General features: G+C 41.8%; 1 protein-coding gene across 1 annotated transcript in view; it reads left to right on the top strand.

The window, feature by feature from the left end:
• The window catches only part of BIOF (biotin F), a 182,343-nt gene that overhangs the window by 4,572 nt on the left and 156,696 nt on the right, over positions 1 to 21,075 (top strand). The window contains exons 4-5 of the mRNA XM_089415978.1: positions 494 to 732; positions 876 to 917. Coding sequence (XP_089272104.1) covers positions 494 to 732; positions 876 to 917 — 281 coding nt within the window. The remainder of the gene's footprint in view (positions 1 to 493; positions 733 to 875; positions 918 to 21,075) is intronic.

Raw genomic sequence — 21,075 nt, 5'->3', positions numbered from 1 at the left:
CTGTTAATTTGAACCTTACTATTTTCCCGAGCTGTACCATAAAAATAAATTCTTCTTCTCTCTTATTTTCGGTATGACTCCTCAAAATTTCATCTGTTTCTCTTTGTAGAATAATTTGATGGAAGTTGAGAAGCTTCCTTTGACTATTGTGGATTCCACTCTGTCAACACTGAGCTGGATCAGCAATTGGTATTCCGGCTAGGAACTCTGTCCATCTCCATTTATTATTGGCCAGCTTGTGTGGCTATAAGACGTCACTGTGAGGGAGTTGACATATTACCATCCCCACTTTACCAACCAGCCAAGCCCCCATTGACCATAGACGATTGTGATCAATGTAAATCCCAAATGATTTAAATTTTAAACCCTAGGTATTGCTTTTCAGTTGCCTATTTATCTATCTATATGGCAAAAGTAATCTATTATAGATTTCTAAATAGAATTTTAACTTTTGTCAGAGATAACCAATTGTGTTGTGGATGTTATTATACAGGACTCTTTGCTTTGTCCTACAGGGTTTTCTGCAAACATGGCTGTGATGACAGCCCTGGGAAGTCTCAGTTCTCTATTATCTGTCAGTGGCAGACCAACAAATGATGAAAAAATTGCTATCTTTTCAGATGCTTTAAATCATGCATCAATTATAGATGGCATTCGTCTTGCTGAAAGACAGGGGGAAGCAAAAGTTTTTGTGTATAGACACTGCGATATTGTTCATCTTGATCAACTGTTGTAAGTCTTTCTCCAAATACTATTTTTCCTTCATTTGTGGGCTTTAATTGCAGTCAGATCATTGCCATTTGAAACTAGTCACTTTTTATCATTATTAAACGTGGCATATTTTTACAGCAGCATGCTCATTTTGAATGTGTCAGGTCATGTTGTAAGCTCAAGAAGAAAGTCGTTGTCACTGACAGGTGAGAAATCGAGAAGCTCTCTTAACACCCAGTGAATACGTTATAAACTCATTGCATCTTATTGGGGTGCTGGGTCAAACTTGAATTGATTTGACTATCTAGGCATTCAAGTTACATTGTCATGACTAAGTACTAATCATTTCTTTTGACAATTCTCTGATAAACATGAAAGAGAGTCATGGTCTAGAATGTTTTCAAAGGAAAAGATTGTATAGATTTCAGCAGTGCCTGATTCATAATAAATTTAAAAGTTATATTAGCAAAGGAGAATAACTACGAGAATTTATCTAATTGGTTAACATTTTGCGGAAATTTAGTCATGCATAAATTTAAAACTTATTGCTTTCTATGGTTATCGCAAAGGCGTTGGCTTGTTCAAGGCTTTGAGGGTCTTTATCCTTTAGGGCATATGATATATGTCCTGGGAAAGCATCAACATATAATGCAAGGATGGTCTGCTCAGTAGGTTTGTACAACTTGGGTACTTCTTTGAGCAACTTATCAAACCTTTGAGTGAAATCCTTGACACTCTCATTGTTAGTCTTCCTAGATTCCTGGAACTTGGCCAAGAGTTGCATGCCTTCCTTGATAGTGCCCCATCTTTTGTTAAATGCTTCATGGAGTTAGTCCCAGTTTTTAAGTCCTCCTACGGGCAAATCTAGGTACCAATCTTTGGCATAGGGCAAGCAACATCATGACTATATCTTCTTCCTCAATCATCCTTCCACCAACACACTAGTAAAACTCATCCATATGTTTTTCAGCTGTCATTGCATTAGTCCCATTGAACTTAGGCAGCCATTGTTCATACTTCTTAGAAGTTTGTGGGGAGACCTGTTGTTGAAGAATGTAACTAGGGTCGGTCTTCATAATTGTATTTGAGTCATAATGAAATGTATTTATCGAAAGAAAGAAAAATAATTTATTATTATTATTACTATGACTTATTAAAGCATGGGTTTCATGCTTGGGTCATCATTTTATAGGTCAAAGTCCCCATTGAGGGCTTCTAGGTTTTATATTGAGTCATTAGAGTCATTGTCCATTTTATGAGACCTTTCTTGGGCTTTTGAATCATGTACACAAAATTTTTATTGAGTCAAATAAGTCATTTGTCACCTCCACACCAAGTCGGCCCTTGCCTGATGAAGTTGGCCTACATTAGGGCAATTCGACCCACAGAAGAGGCTATATATAGAAGTGCAGTTCGATCCATTTGCTCCCTCACTCAATAAGTTTGATACACAAGAAGGAAGAACAAAAGAAGTGTGAAGTTCCAAGAGAAGGAGAATTGTAGGAGAAAAATAAAGTCGAAGTTTTTGGGCTATCTCTCTCTCATTTGCACAAAGTTATTAGGTTGCTGCTGGGGTTGAAGTTCTGCCGCTGGGGAGGTTGAAGTTCTGCTACTGCAGGGTCGAAGATCTAGATCGAAGGTGCTAGAAGGAAGGGCTAACTTGGTGATTGGAGGAAGTCTGTGTCTAGGTCGAAGAGTCTTGGATTATCTTGTCTTGTCTTGTCTTGTCTTGTGAAAACTACTAAAGGAAGAGGTTTGAATGGGTTTTCCCCTAGATAGGGATTTTGCCCTGGCTGAGTGCTTATATCTTCTGTATCTTGTTCTTGTGATCTTCATACACACATAATTTGGTAATTGCTTGATGAAAGATAATCTAATAAAGTAGTAAAAGAAGGCAACATAATTCACAAGTAATTATCAAGAAAGAGGAATCAAACCCTAATTCTACTATCATTGATTTCTCAACATGGTATCAGAGCTAAAGTCAAGGAGGATTGGAGATCACTTTGTTGGCTTAAAAGAAAAGATTACACCCTCTATAATAAGATGCTTGAAAATGGGATTCAATGTTGCAGGGAGTTGGATGAAAAGAATCATCTACAACTTATTCAATAAGGTCAAAAGCAAAGGGTTCTTGGCTGCACTCACAAGTTCACTCAATGATGACAACACATGGATTATTGATAGTGGAACATCAAGGCACATGACTGGAGAAAGTAAACAACTTCACACTCTATCAAAGGAACCATCTTCTCATGTTGTGGAGTTGGGAGACAACAATAGTTTGTTGGAATTTTTAAGTTTAACTATTAGAAACCCTTAATGTACTTTTCTGATTTATTTCTACCTACTTGTTCTGATTAATTAACAAGTTATTTACCATGTAAATACTGAAAATAAATACAAGTACATGGTCAACACATTACAGATCATCAACTGAAGGAAACAAAACAAACACACAAGTGACACCGTTGTTTTTGGACTAATGTCCTCGGAAAAACCCAATGCGGGAAAATCGATGCAGCGATCTGAGGGTTTTAATTATTAAGCAGTTTCAGAATACAATCTGGGTGCCAAAACCGGCTCACCCAACAAAGAATAATCTCAGTAGTAGTACCTCTCAGTGGGAGATAGATGTTCCAGCTAAAACCCCGGATAAACACTCCGACAACTCCCAGCTCTAATCTGCCCCACAAAAACCCCAACGTCAGCTTCTAGGGATTGCGTCAGCATTTTCTGGCCCAGTGTCTTCCCAGTGTCACCCTAGCTCGTCCTGCGTCAGCCTCTGGAGGCACTGCGTCAGCCCTTAGAGCCTCTGCGTCACCCACGCTGGCTCTCTAATGCACTGCGCAACTCCTGGCTGTCTCTGCGTGAGCCCTGGCTGGCTCTGCATGAACCTCTGGCTGGCTCTGCATCCCTCTCTCTCGACTTCTGCGCTGATCCTCCTGGTACTATCTCTGCCTCTCTGCTTCTGTATTCACTGCCCCTCAGCTGCAACTCTGATCACTCTTTCGACTTCCTCAACAAACCTTGCCCCAGAAAATCAAAATCTTGATCAAATCGTCGTGTTCTCCAAGTGACCCTCAAGCCTCTTCTTATACTTTTCTCGTTGACAATTCAACGACCAAGATTAAGTCCCTAATCAACAGCTAAGATTAGATCTGGCTTGATCTATGACTTTTGGACCATTCTGACTCAGTTTTATATTAATTCACATTAATATTTTATTTTCCCTAAGTTTAGACTTAGGGACTTCATTAAAAATATTAATTATTTTAATATCTTCCAAACTAGTTAGATTCTGCCCAAACCATTTCTGGGTATTGGTGATCTCATGTGCTTTAGCCTCCACCAATTTTCATGGCTAGAGCACATCCGATGCTACCCCAAATCAACACTCCCTCTTAGCGAGGACTGTGCTCTAGTAATACTCCTCACTGAGCATCACCCTGATCATTCGGCATCGGTCCCTGTGCTGATGCTAGGCCTGCTGCCCAACATCCTCTACACTGCTACATCATGTACTGCTACCCATGGCCCTGCCATTGCCACTGCTGCATCTGTATGGCAACTCCCTCTGCATCCGTGCTGTTGCCCATGGCCCTGCCACTGCCACTGCTGCATCTGCACTGCAACTCCTCTCATCATGCTGCATCGTGCTGCCCATAGCACTGCCACTGCTAACTGCTGCACTGCAACTCAGTTACTGAGAAGTCAGTAATTGATCTCCCAACTCTGACATCTCCGTTAGGCTAGAAACGCTCTCGATGCTGAAGCTCCTTCTGTCGTTGACAAGTGCTCCTTCTCTCATCTCTGCGCTGCTGCAACAAATTTGTGCATCTGGCACTGCTGCCTTACATTGTCCTAGGACTCTTGCACTGTAGCTCCCTCTGTCGCTCCATCCGCATCCGTCTCTACCGACATCGCCAATCTTGCTACTCCTCTTCAGGGCTCTCGTAGCAGGGTATAATCCAAGAGGTCGGGTACCTCGAGGACCCTGCCCCTCATAGCCTGTAGTCCGTTTGACTACAGCTCGATGTCTCCCCACTTCCTCTCAAGTGGCGCATGAGCACTCATGACATAGTCATCATCTGTCTCCACTTCTTTCTCCGCCCTTGCTGGCGCAGCCTTGGTCTCAGAAGCCTCTCCCTTGCTCTTCTTCCTTGGACACTGGCTCGCATAGTGACCCAGTTCCCCACAGTGGAAGCATTTGACCTTGGAGAGGTCCTTCTTCTTTTGTTTCTCCTGCTTTCTTGCAGATGCTAGGGCAGCATCCTCCTCTTCCTCCTTGATTCTGACCCCCTCGCCGTTGCTTCCCGCATTGGTTGGCGTTCTGATCTCTTCTTGACGAAGAGCCGCCCATAGTTCCTCCCAATCTGGAAGGGTCGACTTGCCCAGTATGCTCTGGACAAATACTTCCCAATTCTCTGAGATTGTGTTCAATGCGGTTCTCACCATCATCTCCTCATCCGGCGTGGCCCCTATGGAAGTCAGCTGATCCCGGAACTCCTTTAATCGACCGAGGAAGGTGTCTATCTGCTCCACTTTCTACTCTGGTATGACCGCAACTGATTTTCAAGTAGCATCCTACTTTGCATAGAAGTATGCTGGTACAATTTCTTTAGGGCCTCCCACATCTCATTTGTCGTGTCCTTTTTGGCAATATGTGGTACTACATGGTCCTTGACCCTATCAAGGATGATGCTCTTGGCCCTCGCCATTGCCTCCTTGTAACTGTCGTTCTCAGCTGGGCCAACTGGGATCGCTATTGTCCTCAAGGCGAAGTGTTTGACACGATTCCTGTCTAGAACGGACAAGATTTTGGCCTTCCAGACTACGAAGTTTGAGGCTCCGTCCAGTCTGTCCTGGTCTCTTACCTCGTTCACTGCCATCTCGCTGCTCCTCTACTTCCCTTCTAGAAGTTCTCGGTGTGACTCCCTCTGAGCCTCGATTTCCCTCCTGGAAACCCCTTTGCCAATGTCGAGATGCCCCCACTCCGATCCTTAGTGCAGCTGCACCACTGATCCAGATTTCTTGGCTAGAAATCCTTGGCAACAACTCCCTCCTCCTTGGTCTTGCCCTGTTAGGTACTGTTCTGACTACAGTACCCCACCAACTTCACTCTGCAACTTACCCACAACCTCCTAAGCCCCAACAAACTGAAGGTTAGAGCTTCTAGGCTCTGCGCAATCCCGACACTAGCAAAATCCGCACCTCCTAGCCACGGGCGTCAATCCTTCCTGACTGAGAAAGATGATCGGGCACTGCGTAGGTCGAGTCTGCTCCCTTCTGCGACTGCACTGATCCTCTTCCTAGCTCAAACTTGATGACGCAAGCACTGCGTCACCCCTTCCTTGCTGCTTCTCCGCTAGGAACAACTTTTGTCACTTGGGACAACTGTTTCTGCTACTGTTGCTCTGCTTGGCTGATGCCCTTAGTTCTCCTGCGATCTGCAACCAACCTCTGATACCATGTTGGAATTTCTAAGTCTAACTATTAGACACCCTTCATGTACTTTTCTGATTTATTTTTGCCTACTTGTTCTGATTATTATTTACAATGTAAATACTGAAACTAAATACAAGTACATGCTCAACACATTACAGATCATCAACTGAAGGAAACAAAACAAACACAGAAGTGACACCGTTGTTTTTGGACCAATGTCCCCGGAAAAACCCAATGCGGGAAAATTGGTGCATCTATCTGAGGGTTTTAATTATTAAGCAGTTTCAAAATACAATTTGGGTGAGAAAATCGGCTCACCCAACAGAGAATAATCTCGGTAGTAGTACCTCTCAGTGGGAGACAGAGGTTTCGGCTGAAACCCCAGATAAACACTCCGACAGCTCCGAGCTCCAATTTGCCCCACGAAAACCCCAACGTCAGCCTCTAGGTACTACATCAGCCCTTAGTGCCTTTGCGTCACCCACATTGGCTCTCTGAGGCATTGTGCAGCTCCTGGATGGCTTTGCGTGAACCCTGGTTGGCTCTGCGTGAACCTCTGGTTGTCTCTGCGTCCCTCTCTCCCTACTTTTGCGGTGATCCTCCTGGTACTATCTCTGCTTCTTTGCTTCTGTATTCACTGCCCCTCAGCTGCAACTCTGATCACTCTTTCGAGTTCCTTAGCAAACCGTGCCCCAGAAAATCGAAATCTTGATCAACTCGGTTTGTTCTCCAAGTGACCCTCAAGCCTCCTCTTATAATTTTCTCGTTGACAATTCAACAGCCGAGATTAAGTCCCTAATCAACTGCTAAGATTAGATCTAGCTTGATCCATGACTTTTGGATTCTAACTCAGTTTTATATTAATTCACATTAATATTTTATTTTCCCTAAGTTTAGACTTAGGGACTCTATTAAAAATATTAATTATTTTAATATCTCCCAAACTGGTTAGATTTTGGCCAAACCATTTCTGGGTATTGGAGATCTCATGTGCTTTAGCCTCTCCACCAATTTTTGTGGCTAGAGCACATCCAATGCTACCCCAAATCAACTTATGCAGTTAAAGGCCTGGGATCAACTTCATTGAAGCTGGAAAATGGAGCAAAGCTGCATCTCAACAATATACTCTACGTTCCAGGTTTGAAAAAGAATTTACTTTCAATTTCTTGCTTAGAAGATAAAGGAGATAGAATTGCTTTAATAGATGGAAAGGTTTTGGTTTGGGGTAATGATTCAAGCATCAATAAAGCTAGGGTTATTGGAGTACGTGAAGGAAGTCTATATAGAGTTATAACACCATCTCCTCAAGCCCTAGTTCACATGGAAATCAATCCCATTGAGCTACGACATAGAAGATATGGACATATATATTATAAGGTCATCCCCTCCCTTAACCAAATGGTAAGTGGCATTCCCAATATCAAAGAAGATCGTGAAGGAATATGTAAGGGATGCGCTTTAGGAAATAATACAAGGAAGCCCTTTACCAGTAGTGAAACAAGGTCTAAAGAAATATTGGACCTCATTCATTCAGATGTGTGTGGGCCTATGTCTGACAAATCACTTGGAGGTCATCTTTATTATGTAACCTTCATTGATGATCACTCTAGAAAGACTGTTGGTAAAGTTGTCATTGATGTCAATATGAGTACAAACCCTAACCCTAACATTGCTTATTGAGGATGAAAACCCTAGATACATGGAAAAGCTCTTGTTGGCACCAACCCTAAAGCTATTTGATGAAACCCTAGGTCTATGCCCTTGCATGGCTCATTCATATGATGAAACCCTAAAGATGCTCATGTTAACCTAAAATTCCTAGAATGAATAAATGATGCCCTAATCCTAATGAGTTAAAAGCCTATGTGATGAAGCCGTAGTCTAGTAACCCTAGATGTGTGAATATGTCAAAGAAATCCTAGTCCTTGTATGCAATCCTAATGAATGAAGATCACATGCACTAGCATGTCAAAATGGTGAAAAATTCTAATCCACTTGATGCTCTAATTCCATAAAAGAAATTTTTTAATAAGGTTGTTATGAAAAAATATGCATATGATGAAAGAAAAATTAAATTCCCATCATTAGAGGTCATATCTTGAAGGGAATACTATATTAGCTTATAGAGGAGGTCATAAGCTTTCTAATGAGTACTCACTTGCCTCTTAATTCCTTACTGTCGAAGAGAAATCAAATTTTGAAATCAACATATGTCAAAAATTGTCAAAATGTCCAAGTCGACTTGAGTAGGCTCATAACCCTTGGAAAAGAGACGTGTCCCTTCAGAGTATGGAAAAACCACTATATATAAACCTAAATTCATCCATTCAAGCTCAAATTTTTCGGTGGAAACAAGACAAGAGGTAGAGAAGCAGCCGTACCCTAGAAAAACAAGGAAGACAAGTTTGTGGAATTGTTCTTGGGTTAAATAGTCTCCCATGGGTTTGAGCTAGGAGCAAAGAAGTTGTCGTAGTTGCCATGGTGGACGCTGCCGTAGTTGCCATGGTCGAAGCTGCTGTAGTTGCCGTGGTCGAAGCTGTCGTGGTCGAAGTTGTCGTAGTTGCCGTGGTCGAAGTTGTCGTAGTTGCCGTGGTCGAAGTTGTCGTAGTTGCCGTGGTCGAAGTTGTCGTAGTTGCCGTGGTCAAAGTGTTGATTTATTGGGATTGGACAAATAGAGCTTGTTGAAGTCTTCTCTTGAGAACAAAATAGGGCAGAGTTGGAGAACCTTTGAAGAACTTATGAGCAGTCTTTGAAGGAGTATCCTTAGGAATTCCTTGAAGCATAAATTGAAGGCTTGTTGGGCACTATTGAGGCTTGTTGAAGGGACATTGAAGACCTGGGATTGTGTTGAGATTGAAAGGCTATTTTGAAGGTTTAGTCAAAGCATTGTTGAAGACCCCTTGAAGTCAAAATTAAGAAGCTTGTTGAGGATATTGTGAAGACATATTGGGAAAGAATTATTGAAGACTTAAGCCAATCTTGAAGGCACCCTTGGAGATCATAATGCACTGATGGGAGCCCTCATAATGTGACCTTGAAGAAAATTGTTTGGGTGACATGAAGAGCTGTGGAGACACTTTTTGAGAACCATAAAGTTGTCATTGATGAAAGAAGGGTTATTGAAGATTGATTGAGAGCATTACTATGGTTTGTTGTAGAAGACATTGGAAGCCTTGAAGAATTGTTGAATCCATATTGAAGATCTAAAGTAGAGGGTTGGAGCCCTAGAGGATAGGAGTCCTCAAGAAGATCAGGTTGAATCCTGTGCCAGTGGAGAGGGTTGGAACCCTAGAGGTTGGAGCCTCACAAAGACCAAGTTGGAGCTTGGCACCTTGCAGGTTGGAACCTGGTCGATTGAAGATTGGAGTCTTCAGGGTTGGAGCCCTAAGCTATTGTTGTACTTGATTATTGTAAAAGGAGGATTGAAGTCCTCGTCATTGATTAATAAAATTATTATTCTATCGTTGTTTACTCTGTGTTCTAATTATAAGTGATCTAAACTGGTAAAAAATAACAATTGTAAAGAAATACTGATTCACCCCCCTCTCAGTATTTCCAACAAAGACATGGCTCTATCTAATCAAATCAGAGGATGAAGTATTTGAAAAGTTCAAGGAATTTAGATCTGAAGTGGAGACCTTAACCGAAAGAAGAATAAAGACTTTGAGATCCGATAATAGTGGGGAATACACTTCAAAAGAAATAATTGCATATTGCAAAGAGGGAGCGTATTGTTCCCTACAATCCTGAGCAAAATGGAGTTGTAGAAAGGAAAAATAGAACACTTGAAGAATGTATACGAACAATGATTTTTGATCAAGGTATACCAAAATTTCTATGGGAGAAGCAACAGTGACCGCAATATATATACAAAATATAAGTCATAGAATCCTCGATAATATGACACCCGAAGAAGCATTCATAGGAGGGAAGCCATGTGTGGACCATCTCTGAATCTTTGGATGTCCTGCATATATCCACGTTCCAAAGGACAAGCGAAAGAAGTTAGACTCTACAAGTTTTAAAGGAATATTTGTTGGCTATAGTCTTTCTTCAAAAGCATATAGAATCTACATCAAGGAAGGAAGATAAATCAAAGTAAGCAGGGATGTTATATTTGATGAAAATCATTCCTACAAAAGATCCAAAGCTATTCCTATTGATTCCGATGACAAAGACATACCATTATTCGAAGAAGAAGAGCACCATGACAAACCTACTACTATTCAAGAAGAAGAAGAAGAAGAAGAAGAAGGACCAAGTGAGCCTATTCAACTCGTGATCATACCCAACACAAGGAAAAGGCCAAATTGGTTAAAAGCTACTCTTGAAGATGCCGAAGGACATGGAGTTGCGAAAGGAACTTTTAGAGAAAGTAAATACCAAAAATATATTCAGGATATGCTGCATACATGACAAAACTAATAGAAGCGGAACCAACCACATTTGAAGAAGCTGCTCATCAAGAAGTATGGAAGAAGGCAATGCAGGAAGAATATCAATCCATCATGAAGAATGGGATTTGGGAAATCATTCCTAGACCAAGTGACAAATTGATTGTCACTTCGAAATGGATCTACAAAATCAAACACGCTATTGATTGAAGCATAGACAAGTACAAAGCTAGGTTCGTTGCAAGGGGTTTCTCTCAAAAGGAAGGCATAGACTATGAAGAAACCTTTGCACCTACCACAAGATATACTACTATAAGATCTTTGGTTTTGTTAGCTGTAACAATGGGATGGAATATCAATCAAATAGATGTAAAAACAACATTTCTGAATGGAACCATCAATGAAGAAGTATACATTGAACAACCTGAAGGCTTTGAAATAAATAACAAGGACACTCATGTTTGCAGACTTAAGAAGGCCCTATATGGCATGAAGTAAGCTCCTAGGGCATGGTATGCAAGAATGGATGCATATCTACTAAGAATTGGGTTCGTCAAAAGTACTGCTGATCCAAACCTCTACATCAAAGTTGTGGATAATGAGCCAGTCATTATTCTACTATATGTGGATGATCTATTTATTACAGTTTTGGAGTGAAGGATACAAGAATGCAAAAAGATGTTGGCAGCCGAGTTTGAGATGAAGGATTCGGGACATATGCATTATTACCTAGGTCTGGAAGTATGGTAGAAACCTAGCGAGATATATCTGGGGCAAGGAAAGTATATAATCAAATTATTGCAAAGATTCGGTATGATGGATTCCAAGCCCATGACTACTCCCATGATCAACAATCTCAAGAAATTGAGAAGCTTTGACACCAGTCTCGTAGATCCTACCACCAAGTGTAAGTTGGTGGGTTCTTTGATGTATTTGGTAAATACTAGACCGGATATATGTTTTGCTGTGAACATTCTTTGTCAATTTCAGTTGGAGCCTCATCATGATCATTAGATAACTGACAAGCATATATTAAGATATCTACGTGGCACTATACATCACTGTTGTATAACAACAAGGAAGTCAAATTGACAAGTTTTACAGATTCTGATTGGGGTGGCAGTGAGACTGATGGAAGAAGCACTACATGTGGTTGTTTTAGTTTAGGATCTGCTACAATTTCATGGATGAGTAGAAAGCAAGATCCACTACCTTAGAAGCTTGGTACAAGATGGGATCGTGAAGCTACAATATGTCTCGACCGACGAATAGGTAGCTGATGTGTTAACAAAGTCTCTTCCTAATAAAATGTTTGAATATCTTAGAAGCATGCTTGGTTTGGAAGAGATTTGATGAGGCATCTTGTGTAATACAAAATGCCTAGGAGGACATCTAGCCGACCTATGTGTTGATGTCTAGTTCCCGAAGTAGGGAGGGTGGCGTTGGTCATAGAGCTCTAACCTTGCATTACACACCTAGTTCCCTGGGTTGATGGTTAACAATTAAGCCTGATGGTACCTCAAGAGGCTAAAATCTTTAGTCCATCTTAGTCCCACTCAGATAGATTGCGCTAGTGAGGAATCTAGTCCGTGGCACTGTGTGTGCCTAAACTCTTTGTGGTTCATGTGTTTTGAGATCTTCCATGTACTTGTATATATATGTGTAATTATGAATACCTCCCTAGTTAAGAGGGAGTGTTGAAGAATGTAACTAGGTTCAGTCTTCATAATTGTATTTGAGTCATAATGAAATGTATTTATCAAAAGAAAGAAAAACAATTTATTATTATTATTACTATGACTTATTAAAGCACGGGTTTCATGCTTGGGTCATCATTTTATAGGTCAAAGTCCCCATTGAGGACTTCTAGGTTTTATATTGAGTCATTAGAGTCATTGTCCATTTTATGAGATCCTTCTTGGGCTTTTGAATCATGTAAAAATATTTTTTATTGAGTCAAATAAGTCATTTGTCACCTCCACACCAAGTCGGCCCTTGCTTGATGAAGTCGACCTACATTAGGGCAATTCAACCCACAGAAGAGGCTATATATAGAAGTGCAGTTCGATCCATTTGCTCACTCACTCAACAAGTTCGATACACAAGAAGGAAGAACATAAAAAGCGCGAAGTTCCAAGAGAAAAAGGAGAAATGTAGGAGAAGAATAAAGTCGAAGTTTTTGGGCTATCTCTCTCTCATTTTTACGAAGTTACTGGGTTGCTTCTGGGGTCGTCGTTATGCTGCTGGGGAGGTTGAAGTTTTGCTAGGAAGGTCAAAATTCTGCTGCTGCAGGGTCGAAGATCTAGATCGAAGGTGCTGGAAGGAAGGGCTGACTTGGTGATTGGAGGAAGTTTGTGTCTAGGTCGAAGAGTCTTGGATTATCTCGTCTTGTCTTGTGAAAACTACTGAAGGAAGAGGTTTGACTGGGTTTTCCCCTAGATAGGGATTTTGCCCTGGCTAAGTGCTTTTATCTTGTGTCTCTTGTTCTTGTGATCTTCATACACACATAATTTGTTAATTGCTTGATGAAAGATAATCTAATAAAGTAGTAAAAGAAGCCAACATAATTCACAAGTAATTATCAAGAAAGAGGAATCGAACCCTAATTCTACTAACATTGATTTCTCAACACCTTGAAAGGTACTCGTGTCAAGAGGCTTGAATGTAGGTTTAAGCCATGGCTTGGTCATTGTGGTTGAGGTAGGACTATTGAAGAGATTTTTGATCACAGGGAAAGGGGAAATTATAGGGGAAGAAGAATAGGTAGTGGTCTTACGAGTGATCTTCTTTCTAGGAGGAATGGCTCCTTTTGTCCAACTACTAGAGGCTAGGCAACGAGAATTAGTTATACAAGTCGCCAGATGAGAAATTCTAACATAGGCTTTGGGATTTTTTATCAATAAATCTTGAAGCATAATCTTTGGATCACAAGGAGGTGGACTCAACTCCTCTACGACAATGGTGCCAAAAATGTTGCCGCAAAATCTAGCAGGCCTAGTGCGAAGCCTCACTAGGTGGATCTAGACCTTAGGGTAACAAGAGATAAACTGCCACTGTCACCTCAACAACCTTTCTTTAGGTATTTAGTGGTGTTTGCACCACAAGGGAGGCTTCCCTAAATGGATCACCTAAAGGGTACTGTTAAACACACATGGACAACAAACAATATGAAAGATAAATCATTGAGTATATTTTTTATTAATAATAGATGTACATTTATTGTACAAATATGTGACTCTTGGGTTTCAGATCCCAAGGTCTCTTGGACTGCTTAGTCTTTTCGGCTTCCACACTAACCCTTTAGGATTAGATGTCCAACATTCCCCACCTTAATCCGAAGGGTTATGTATGAGTCCAAGAAAAGAGCTGTAATACAAAATGTGCAAAAAATACATGGCAGCACTAGGCTGAATGTGCTCTATGAAATGTTGGTAAAAAGGGCGGTGGTTTAAGGATGACCACCAACACTGGAACGCTTAGTGCAGTTCCCGGAACTCTTCCAAAACTGGCAAGAAACTGAAGTTTTCTGCTAGAGGAAGTGTTCTCAATCTGTGATGGTTTAAGGATGACCAACAACTCTGGAAATGCTTAATGCAATTCCTGGAACTCTTCCAAAACTGGCAAGAAGCTGGAGTCTTCTGCTAGAGGAAGTGTTCTCAATCTGTGATGGTTTAAGGATGACTAACAACTCTGCGATTCCTGGAACTCTTCCAAATCTGGCAAGAAGCTGTTGTCTTCTGCTAGAGGAAGTGTTCTCAATCTGTTCATGGGCATCTTTGTCTCTGGCTACAACTCTGAAACTGGTGTGGCAGGTTGTGGCTCAGGCTCGCTTGATGTGACTTTGAAGCTTGTAGATGACCATCATTTCCCCCCCCTGTCAGATACAAGGTGAGAAGATGGAGAAAACTCAACTGCAAGACTGTTCAATATTCTGGAACAAGTTCTGACATGTGTTTGGAATATCTTCTTGGCTGTTGATGCCCATTGCCAAGAAGCGATCCATCCTAGATGAATCTTTGTTCTTGCAGGATGTTTGTTTCTGAAGCATCTGTGTGAAGAATGGCTGGTTTTATGACAGTGCTTACATGGATGAAGATCAAAACAGTGATCTTTCAGATGGCCAACTCGGTCACAGTGTTGGCATTTCACAATCTGTTGTTTTTGTTGTTGCTGTGGAAGAGGGGCAGAATCTGGAACAGTTGAAGCTGAACTGTCATAAGGAGCAGGTGAACTGTCATGAATGAATCCAGCACTCTGAAACTGAATGGGCTTTGAGTAGTCTGGAATATGAAAGGACAAGTCCTTGTCATATCCAAGACCAGTTCTATGCTTGTTGTGGACAAGCTGTTCCCAAGGTCTGATGATGGGCTTGGGAAGTGCAGACTGAGTTTCTGCATCTGTATGTACACTTGCTGCTTTATTGGGTACTGGATCTGAATGAACTTGAACAATATTGACTTGCTGTTTATGGGAGTCTGTTTCATTGTTCTGAACAGAAACAGGTTCAGAATGACTCCTTAGTTTTAATTCTTCTTGCTGCAATTGTGATTCAAGCTGCAAAAACTCTATCTTTTCTTGTGCATATTGTAAACATGTCTGAATTTCTGAGAGAGATCCTTTGCTGATTTGGAATGTTTCATGATTCGAGGAATATATCAGAGTTTTTAATAACTCTAATATTTCAGTAATTCGAGGCATATTCTTCATTGTCAAAATTACACCCCTTTAAAAGACTGATTACAACTATGACTCAATGAGTAAAAGTAACACCCACTCACAGTACAGTACAAAGACACAGAAAAATCCTTTGTAAATATGCAGCAGATGAATCAAGGAACATAACCTATAATACAGTTCCACAACTGGGGCAGCAGCAACTGCAAACTTACTTGGATCCTTCAAATACTCCTTCCCTTTTGAATCAGAAATGATGGCTAACAAAACTTCAACAATTATAACACTGTCATGGACAGGACTTGAATGTTCATATGCCTTGACTGGGGTACGAATCAGATATGACAGATAATACTAACAAATGGCAACAAACACTTGGATTACATGTTGCGTTTTCAATCAAGAAAATGGAAAAGCTTAACTGGTTAGGATTCCCTGGGGGGCAAAGCTATGCACAGATCGAAAAGATTTCTGGCAGTTCTCGAGCAATTCACAGCCACGAATAAGCAAATAAACTCTATTGACGAAAATATTTATAGATTTAAACTTGCAGAGCTGGATATTATGAATAAATGATAAAATGTATAGCTGTTTGTTAGTTTTCTTTGGAGATCCAAATTGTCTGTCAGAATACCAAAACGATAGAAAAGTGTCCTTCACTGTACAGTTTCTTCCAGGTCAAAATTTGTTTTAAATCCCTTTTTCTCGCTATTTTCTGCCATATCCCTTCAATACGGGACCCCTCTAAATCAAAGGCTAATGATGTAGAATGAAAGATGCGGCTAAGCTTTGCAGCAGCAGTCGCCATGGAGGCTTCAGACTCCGAAACGGCGCATTTTCAAGTAAGCTACTTTTCACCATGAAAAGTCCTCTCCGATGTAAAACGCCATTAATAACTCTGTTACTGTAAATAATGAAAGCAACCAAAGGCTTATTACTGAAAACTACAGCGAGCTTTAGCAGAGGGATTTTCGTCTAGTCCTTTCGCTAAAACCGGCGGTATTGTAAACTTTCCGAACTACTTCAGCGTTTTAAATATTTCGCCTTTTGAAATGATGGTCAGAAAATAAATGTCGCCCACAGATTGTTATACATTTGATTGTAAGATAAGCTGTTCTAGATGTCTCAGAGCTGGAAGATAAGCTGTCTTCTAGAGAGATAGAAAGAGGAGCCCTTTTTCACTGTCGGTAAAAGCTGCAGTGAAGACATGTTGGTGAAATTGACTATTTATTGTGATGCTGAAATAACTGGTCTTTATGAAGGAAAATCTCTCCAAGAGGCTTTATGAAACATGTGCCAGTGTTCTCAAAAGATATTCACATTGGAAATGTAACTCTCTCCAGTTTCTTTCCCACTGAACTTGACTTTGAATTTACCAGAAGAACCACTCCTCGCCCTGCTCACTGATTTTGATTTCGAGTAGCCTATTTTTAAATTAATTCAAAGCTGCCCCACTAAATTCTCTACAAAGAATAATAACTCGGCGGATGGCCAAAAGAGACACGAAGATCTGAACACGCCGTTGAAACTGACAACTCATCTATACATCCTCTATACATCCGCAAATCCATCGAAGTACAGGAGCATTAGGACTGGATTTGTTGAGTTAGTGAATAAACATGGCGTGGGAGCCTTATTCACAGGATGGCTGCCGACCCTCTTGGGGTACAGCGTTCAAGGTGCCCTTAAGTTTGGATTCTATGAATTCTTCAAGCTATTATATTCGGATATGCTCGGACCCAAGAAAGCAGAAGAGCGCAGGACCTTAATATATCTGGCAGGTTCTGCTTCAGCAGAATTTATTGCCGATATAGCTCTCTGCCCATTTGAAGCTGTCAAAGTTAGGGTGCAAACACAGCCCCATTTTACAAAGAGTTTCTATCTGATGGCAGAGTCGTAATAGTGGAAAAATCGATGCAAAGGAGTTACAAAGCAGGACAGAGGCAGCCAGAGAGCGTTATGTCAGGAACAGCGCAGAGACAGAACGACAGACGCAGAGAGAGCGTTTCCAGAATGCAGTCAGGCAATTATGTTTAGCTCAGTGAGCGCAGAGTGCAATGATTAAAAATACCTTATGGCAGAGAGGAGCGGCGTTTCGAATCAGGTCAGCAGCGTGAGAGAGGGCAGCGTTTAATACCATTCACTGTCACCATGTCAGGCACCAGTATTCATGCGTAGAGAGGCAGTAAAAAACGCACCAGTAACAACGCTTCTATGCATTCATCAACGCTCAGGTAAAAAACGCATCAACTCTCAGGTGTATAGCACATTCAGTAGGGCAGAGGGCGCAGTACTGACGTGCACATAACAGGCCACAGAAAAACAAGCGGCTCTGATACCATGTTAAACACACATGGACAGCAAACAATATGAAAGATAAATCATTGAGTATATTTTTTATTAATAATAGATGTACATTTATTGTACAAATATGTGACTCTTGGGTTTCAGATCCCAAGGTCTCTTGGACTGCTTAGTCTTTTCGGCTTCCACACTAACCCTTTAGGATTAGATGTCCAACAGGTACTCAATAAGAATGGCTCAAGGTGATGGATGGGGTCTAATGATTGGGATACAATGTGGACAGAGCCTAGATGGCTTATAAAATCTTTACCAAAGTTCATGTACTCCATCCTTAGACCAACGAAATGAACTCTAGTTTCCTATACTCATATATAACTACATACTGAAAAGTAAAAGCTATCCGCATAAGTACTGAACAAAACTAATAGTAAGCAAACATTCTAATCTTCTTGCTCAACAGAGGCAGATTCAACCAGAGTCGGATCTTTGGCATTGGAGCTTGGTAGCTCTGTCTGCTCTCGCAAACAGGGAAGGTGTTTCTCAATGCGGCCGAGGCGTCCTTCTTGTTTTTGCATTTGAAATTGCAGCTTCTGAAAATCCTGTTTGTAGTTCGGGAAATCCTGAACTGTTGTCGCCATGCTCACCAAAATCTGCTCCATGGCCTTTCCCAGGAGACTTTTCATTAGCCAATACAGATAAAGGGTCTGCTTAAACTGAGTCACTCACCCGTGGGTGTGTCCAGGGTTCGGCACGAGGATTCGCCAGTCTTCCATCTCTATCTTGATTGCGTTCGCCTGGCAGTTCAGTTTAACTTCTCATTCCTCTATCAGTCTCCTGATCTCCTCGCTGGTCCCCTCCTGATAAGCTGCTACCGCTTCATTGATGAGGTTAGCGACAGGCTTTCTGTCGCGTTTTCCTCTCGAGGAGTTGGGTTCATTTTCTTGCTCAGTCCCCCGTGGCCTCTTGCCTCGGCCTCTAGTCTTTGTAGTTCGAGCCATAGCCACACAGGCCCGATGCCTAGTAATTAGATATGAGCTGACCGATCCCTATGCCAGTGACAGGGTGAGCCTCAAAACCCCTTGCGCCCGGGGAGGCTTACCACTTTGTGTACCTGTCATGGAGGCAAGAAACTAGATTTGGCAATCAATTATACTGTGTCGTTCCATCACCCACAGGCTCTGCCACCCACCGAAGTCCAACATCCCCATTGCGCATGCAGTCTCATGCCCCCCTTGACCTCTTGCATACCAAGCAAAATAAACAATCTCGAACCTAGTATGACCCATTCTCGCGCCCACGTGAAACTTCCCGTGCCTTGACTGGCATGCCACCATAGCAACAACCTTGCGTACACTGCAACCCAGGCCATGGGTGCAGCACCTCGACAGCCAGCTGGCCACAGGCCTTGTAACATATCGACCCAAAACGCAAATTTCAGCCCTTTTGTGACCATTCCCCAAGCTCAAATAATGCAACACCACCTCGACAACCCTGCAGACCCTCAGGTGGCTCACCCCCTCTATAGTGACCTTGCGGCCATTACGACGCAAGCCTTGGTTGCCCAACCCTGAAAGCCAACCAGCCAGAGACCCATTAGCCAAACAACCTTCACCCAACATTCCAATTTTGGCGTAGCTAGCCCCTGTTGCATGCCAATTCCCAAACCCCCGACAACACTTCCCCATAACAATAATCTCGCAGACCTTCTGGCCCAGGCCAGAAGCTAGAAGCTGCCCAACCATAAGACAAAAAGCTTCAACATTAAGACAGGTATGAACACTATCCCAACACCCGACCCCCTGGCCTTCGAACCAAAGGCAATACCATTCCCTAGGGTTGTCACCCCTGCCCCATAACCCAATTAACCCCATGTGGGAGAGGAAAATCTCATAGCGGATTGAAATTGAAGAGGTTCCAATAGGACTCAAGTTCTTCTTCCAGGCTACCGACGCCAAACCATTCCCCCAGCCCCAATTGCCCCCGCGTGCCAGCCAGTTGTCCCCATGCAGAACCCACAAATCAAACAGAGATAGGGGAGCATGATGGAGGGGAGGAGAAAACAATTTACATACCCGATTTCCTTCGTTTGGAGCTGATGGAACCTCCATCGCTTCTGGAGATGCTGCAACGACCCGATACCAGAGTCCCCTTGCCTCACACACTGAACCACACTCACTTTGTCGCAGAAACTACCAACTTCCTTCCCACTATAATCGCCACTAACCAGAAAACTTACCCGCAGATCTCTGCCACCTTTCTCTATGGCGGTAGTCTTATGCATGCAAAAGCCCATCGCCTCGAGCGTGTGGGGGGCGGTGGTCTTGTACCTTGGCGTACTCAACATTTACTCTGTCTTGATGGCCCTGTCCTTCGTCTCTCACCCCGATCATGGGTCACACTTGGAGCACTCTTAAAGAACTCTAGGAAAACAATTTTACATATCATATAGGAGTAAGATTTCAAGATAAATTCAACAATTTATATCATGGCACATGTAGAAACCCTACTACACAAATACAACATGCAAAATATAGAAAATATGTGGTAAACTTACAAAATTTTCCACAAGAATCACTTCAATCAATCCCAGGAAACCATCCTCAAGCAAAATACCATCTCCAAGAGCAATTCGCACCATAAAAGATCACATTTTGGCCAAATAGAGACACAAGGACTAATGCACACTCCCAAAGAGAGGAGAGTGTGATGAGTGAATGATGATGATAAAATGAAATAAGGCCTCCTCTATTTATATGAGGTCTAACATGCCTTATTTCCATAATTTTACAAGCAAAGCCCTAAAACAAGTTTGCTTAAGCGTTCAACAAGACTAAGGTCACAAGGCAACCTCAATATAGCTCAAAAAATGACATAAATGCAAAAAATGGCCCACACATGTGGGAAATAACAATCTCCACCATGATATCATCCTCCATAAATGCTCAAGGTGCCTCAAGCAAGTGACAAAATGGATCATGAGTGCTCCTCACTCCAAGAAAAGCTCAAAGTGCATGGGTATGTCTCCATAAAGTGCCTCCTCAACCATGATGTCATCCAAATTATGCCCTATGTCACCCTTCTAGGGTTAAGAGGAGTGATGTGGCATCATAATATGCAAGCGTTGGGGTCCAAAAGTGATGTGCAAGCCCTCCCAAGTCATCTCAATGATAACCAACCATCATTTGAGCTTCGAAACAAGAAACTCCCATCAAACAGTGTCAAGGCCAGCTTGGGGCTATCCTGTGTCCATTTGGGCACATCATCAAGAAGTCCAATGCCCAACCTCATTGGCTTAGCGTTTCAACATCTTGGGGTACATATGGGGGTCCAGTGCCATGTGGAATTATCTCATAGCCCCACACTTATCTCTGGAGGAGCAACATGTTGAAATATGTAACTAGGTTTGGTCTTCATAATGAAATATGTAATCATGATTTTATGTATTTGATGTAATGAGAACAATAAATTTATTGTTGTTCTTGAGGCATGGGTTTCATGCTCAAGGAAATTTATTTTTAGGTCAAGCTGCCATTATGAGTTCTTA

Source organism: Pinus tabuliformis, chromosome 3_2 (assembly GCF_031772625.1).
Source record: "Pinus tabuliformis cultivar Carrire ecotype Pingquan chromosome 3_2, CPIR1, whole genome shotgun sequence".
NCBI classification, from domain to species: Eukaryota; Viridiplantae; Streptophyta; class Pinopsida; order Pinales; family Pinaceae; genus Pinus; species Pinus tabuliformis.
The sequence above is the reverse complement of the archived record's forward strand: the minus strand, read 5'-3'. Positions and strand labels throughout refer to the sequence as shown.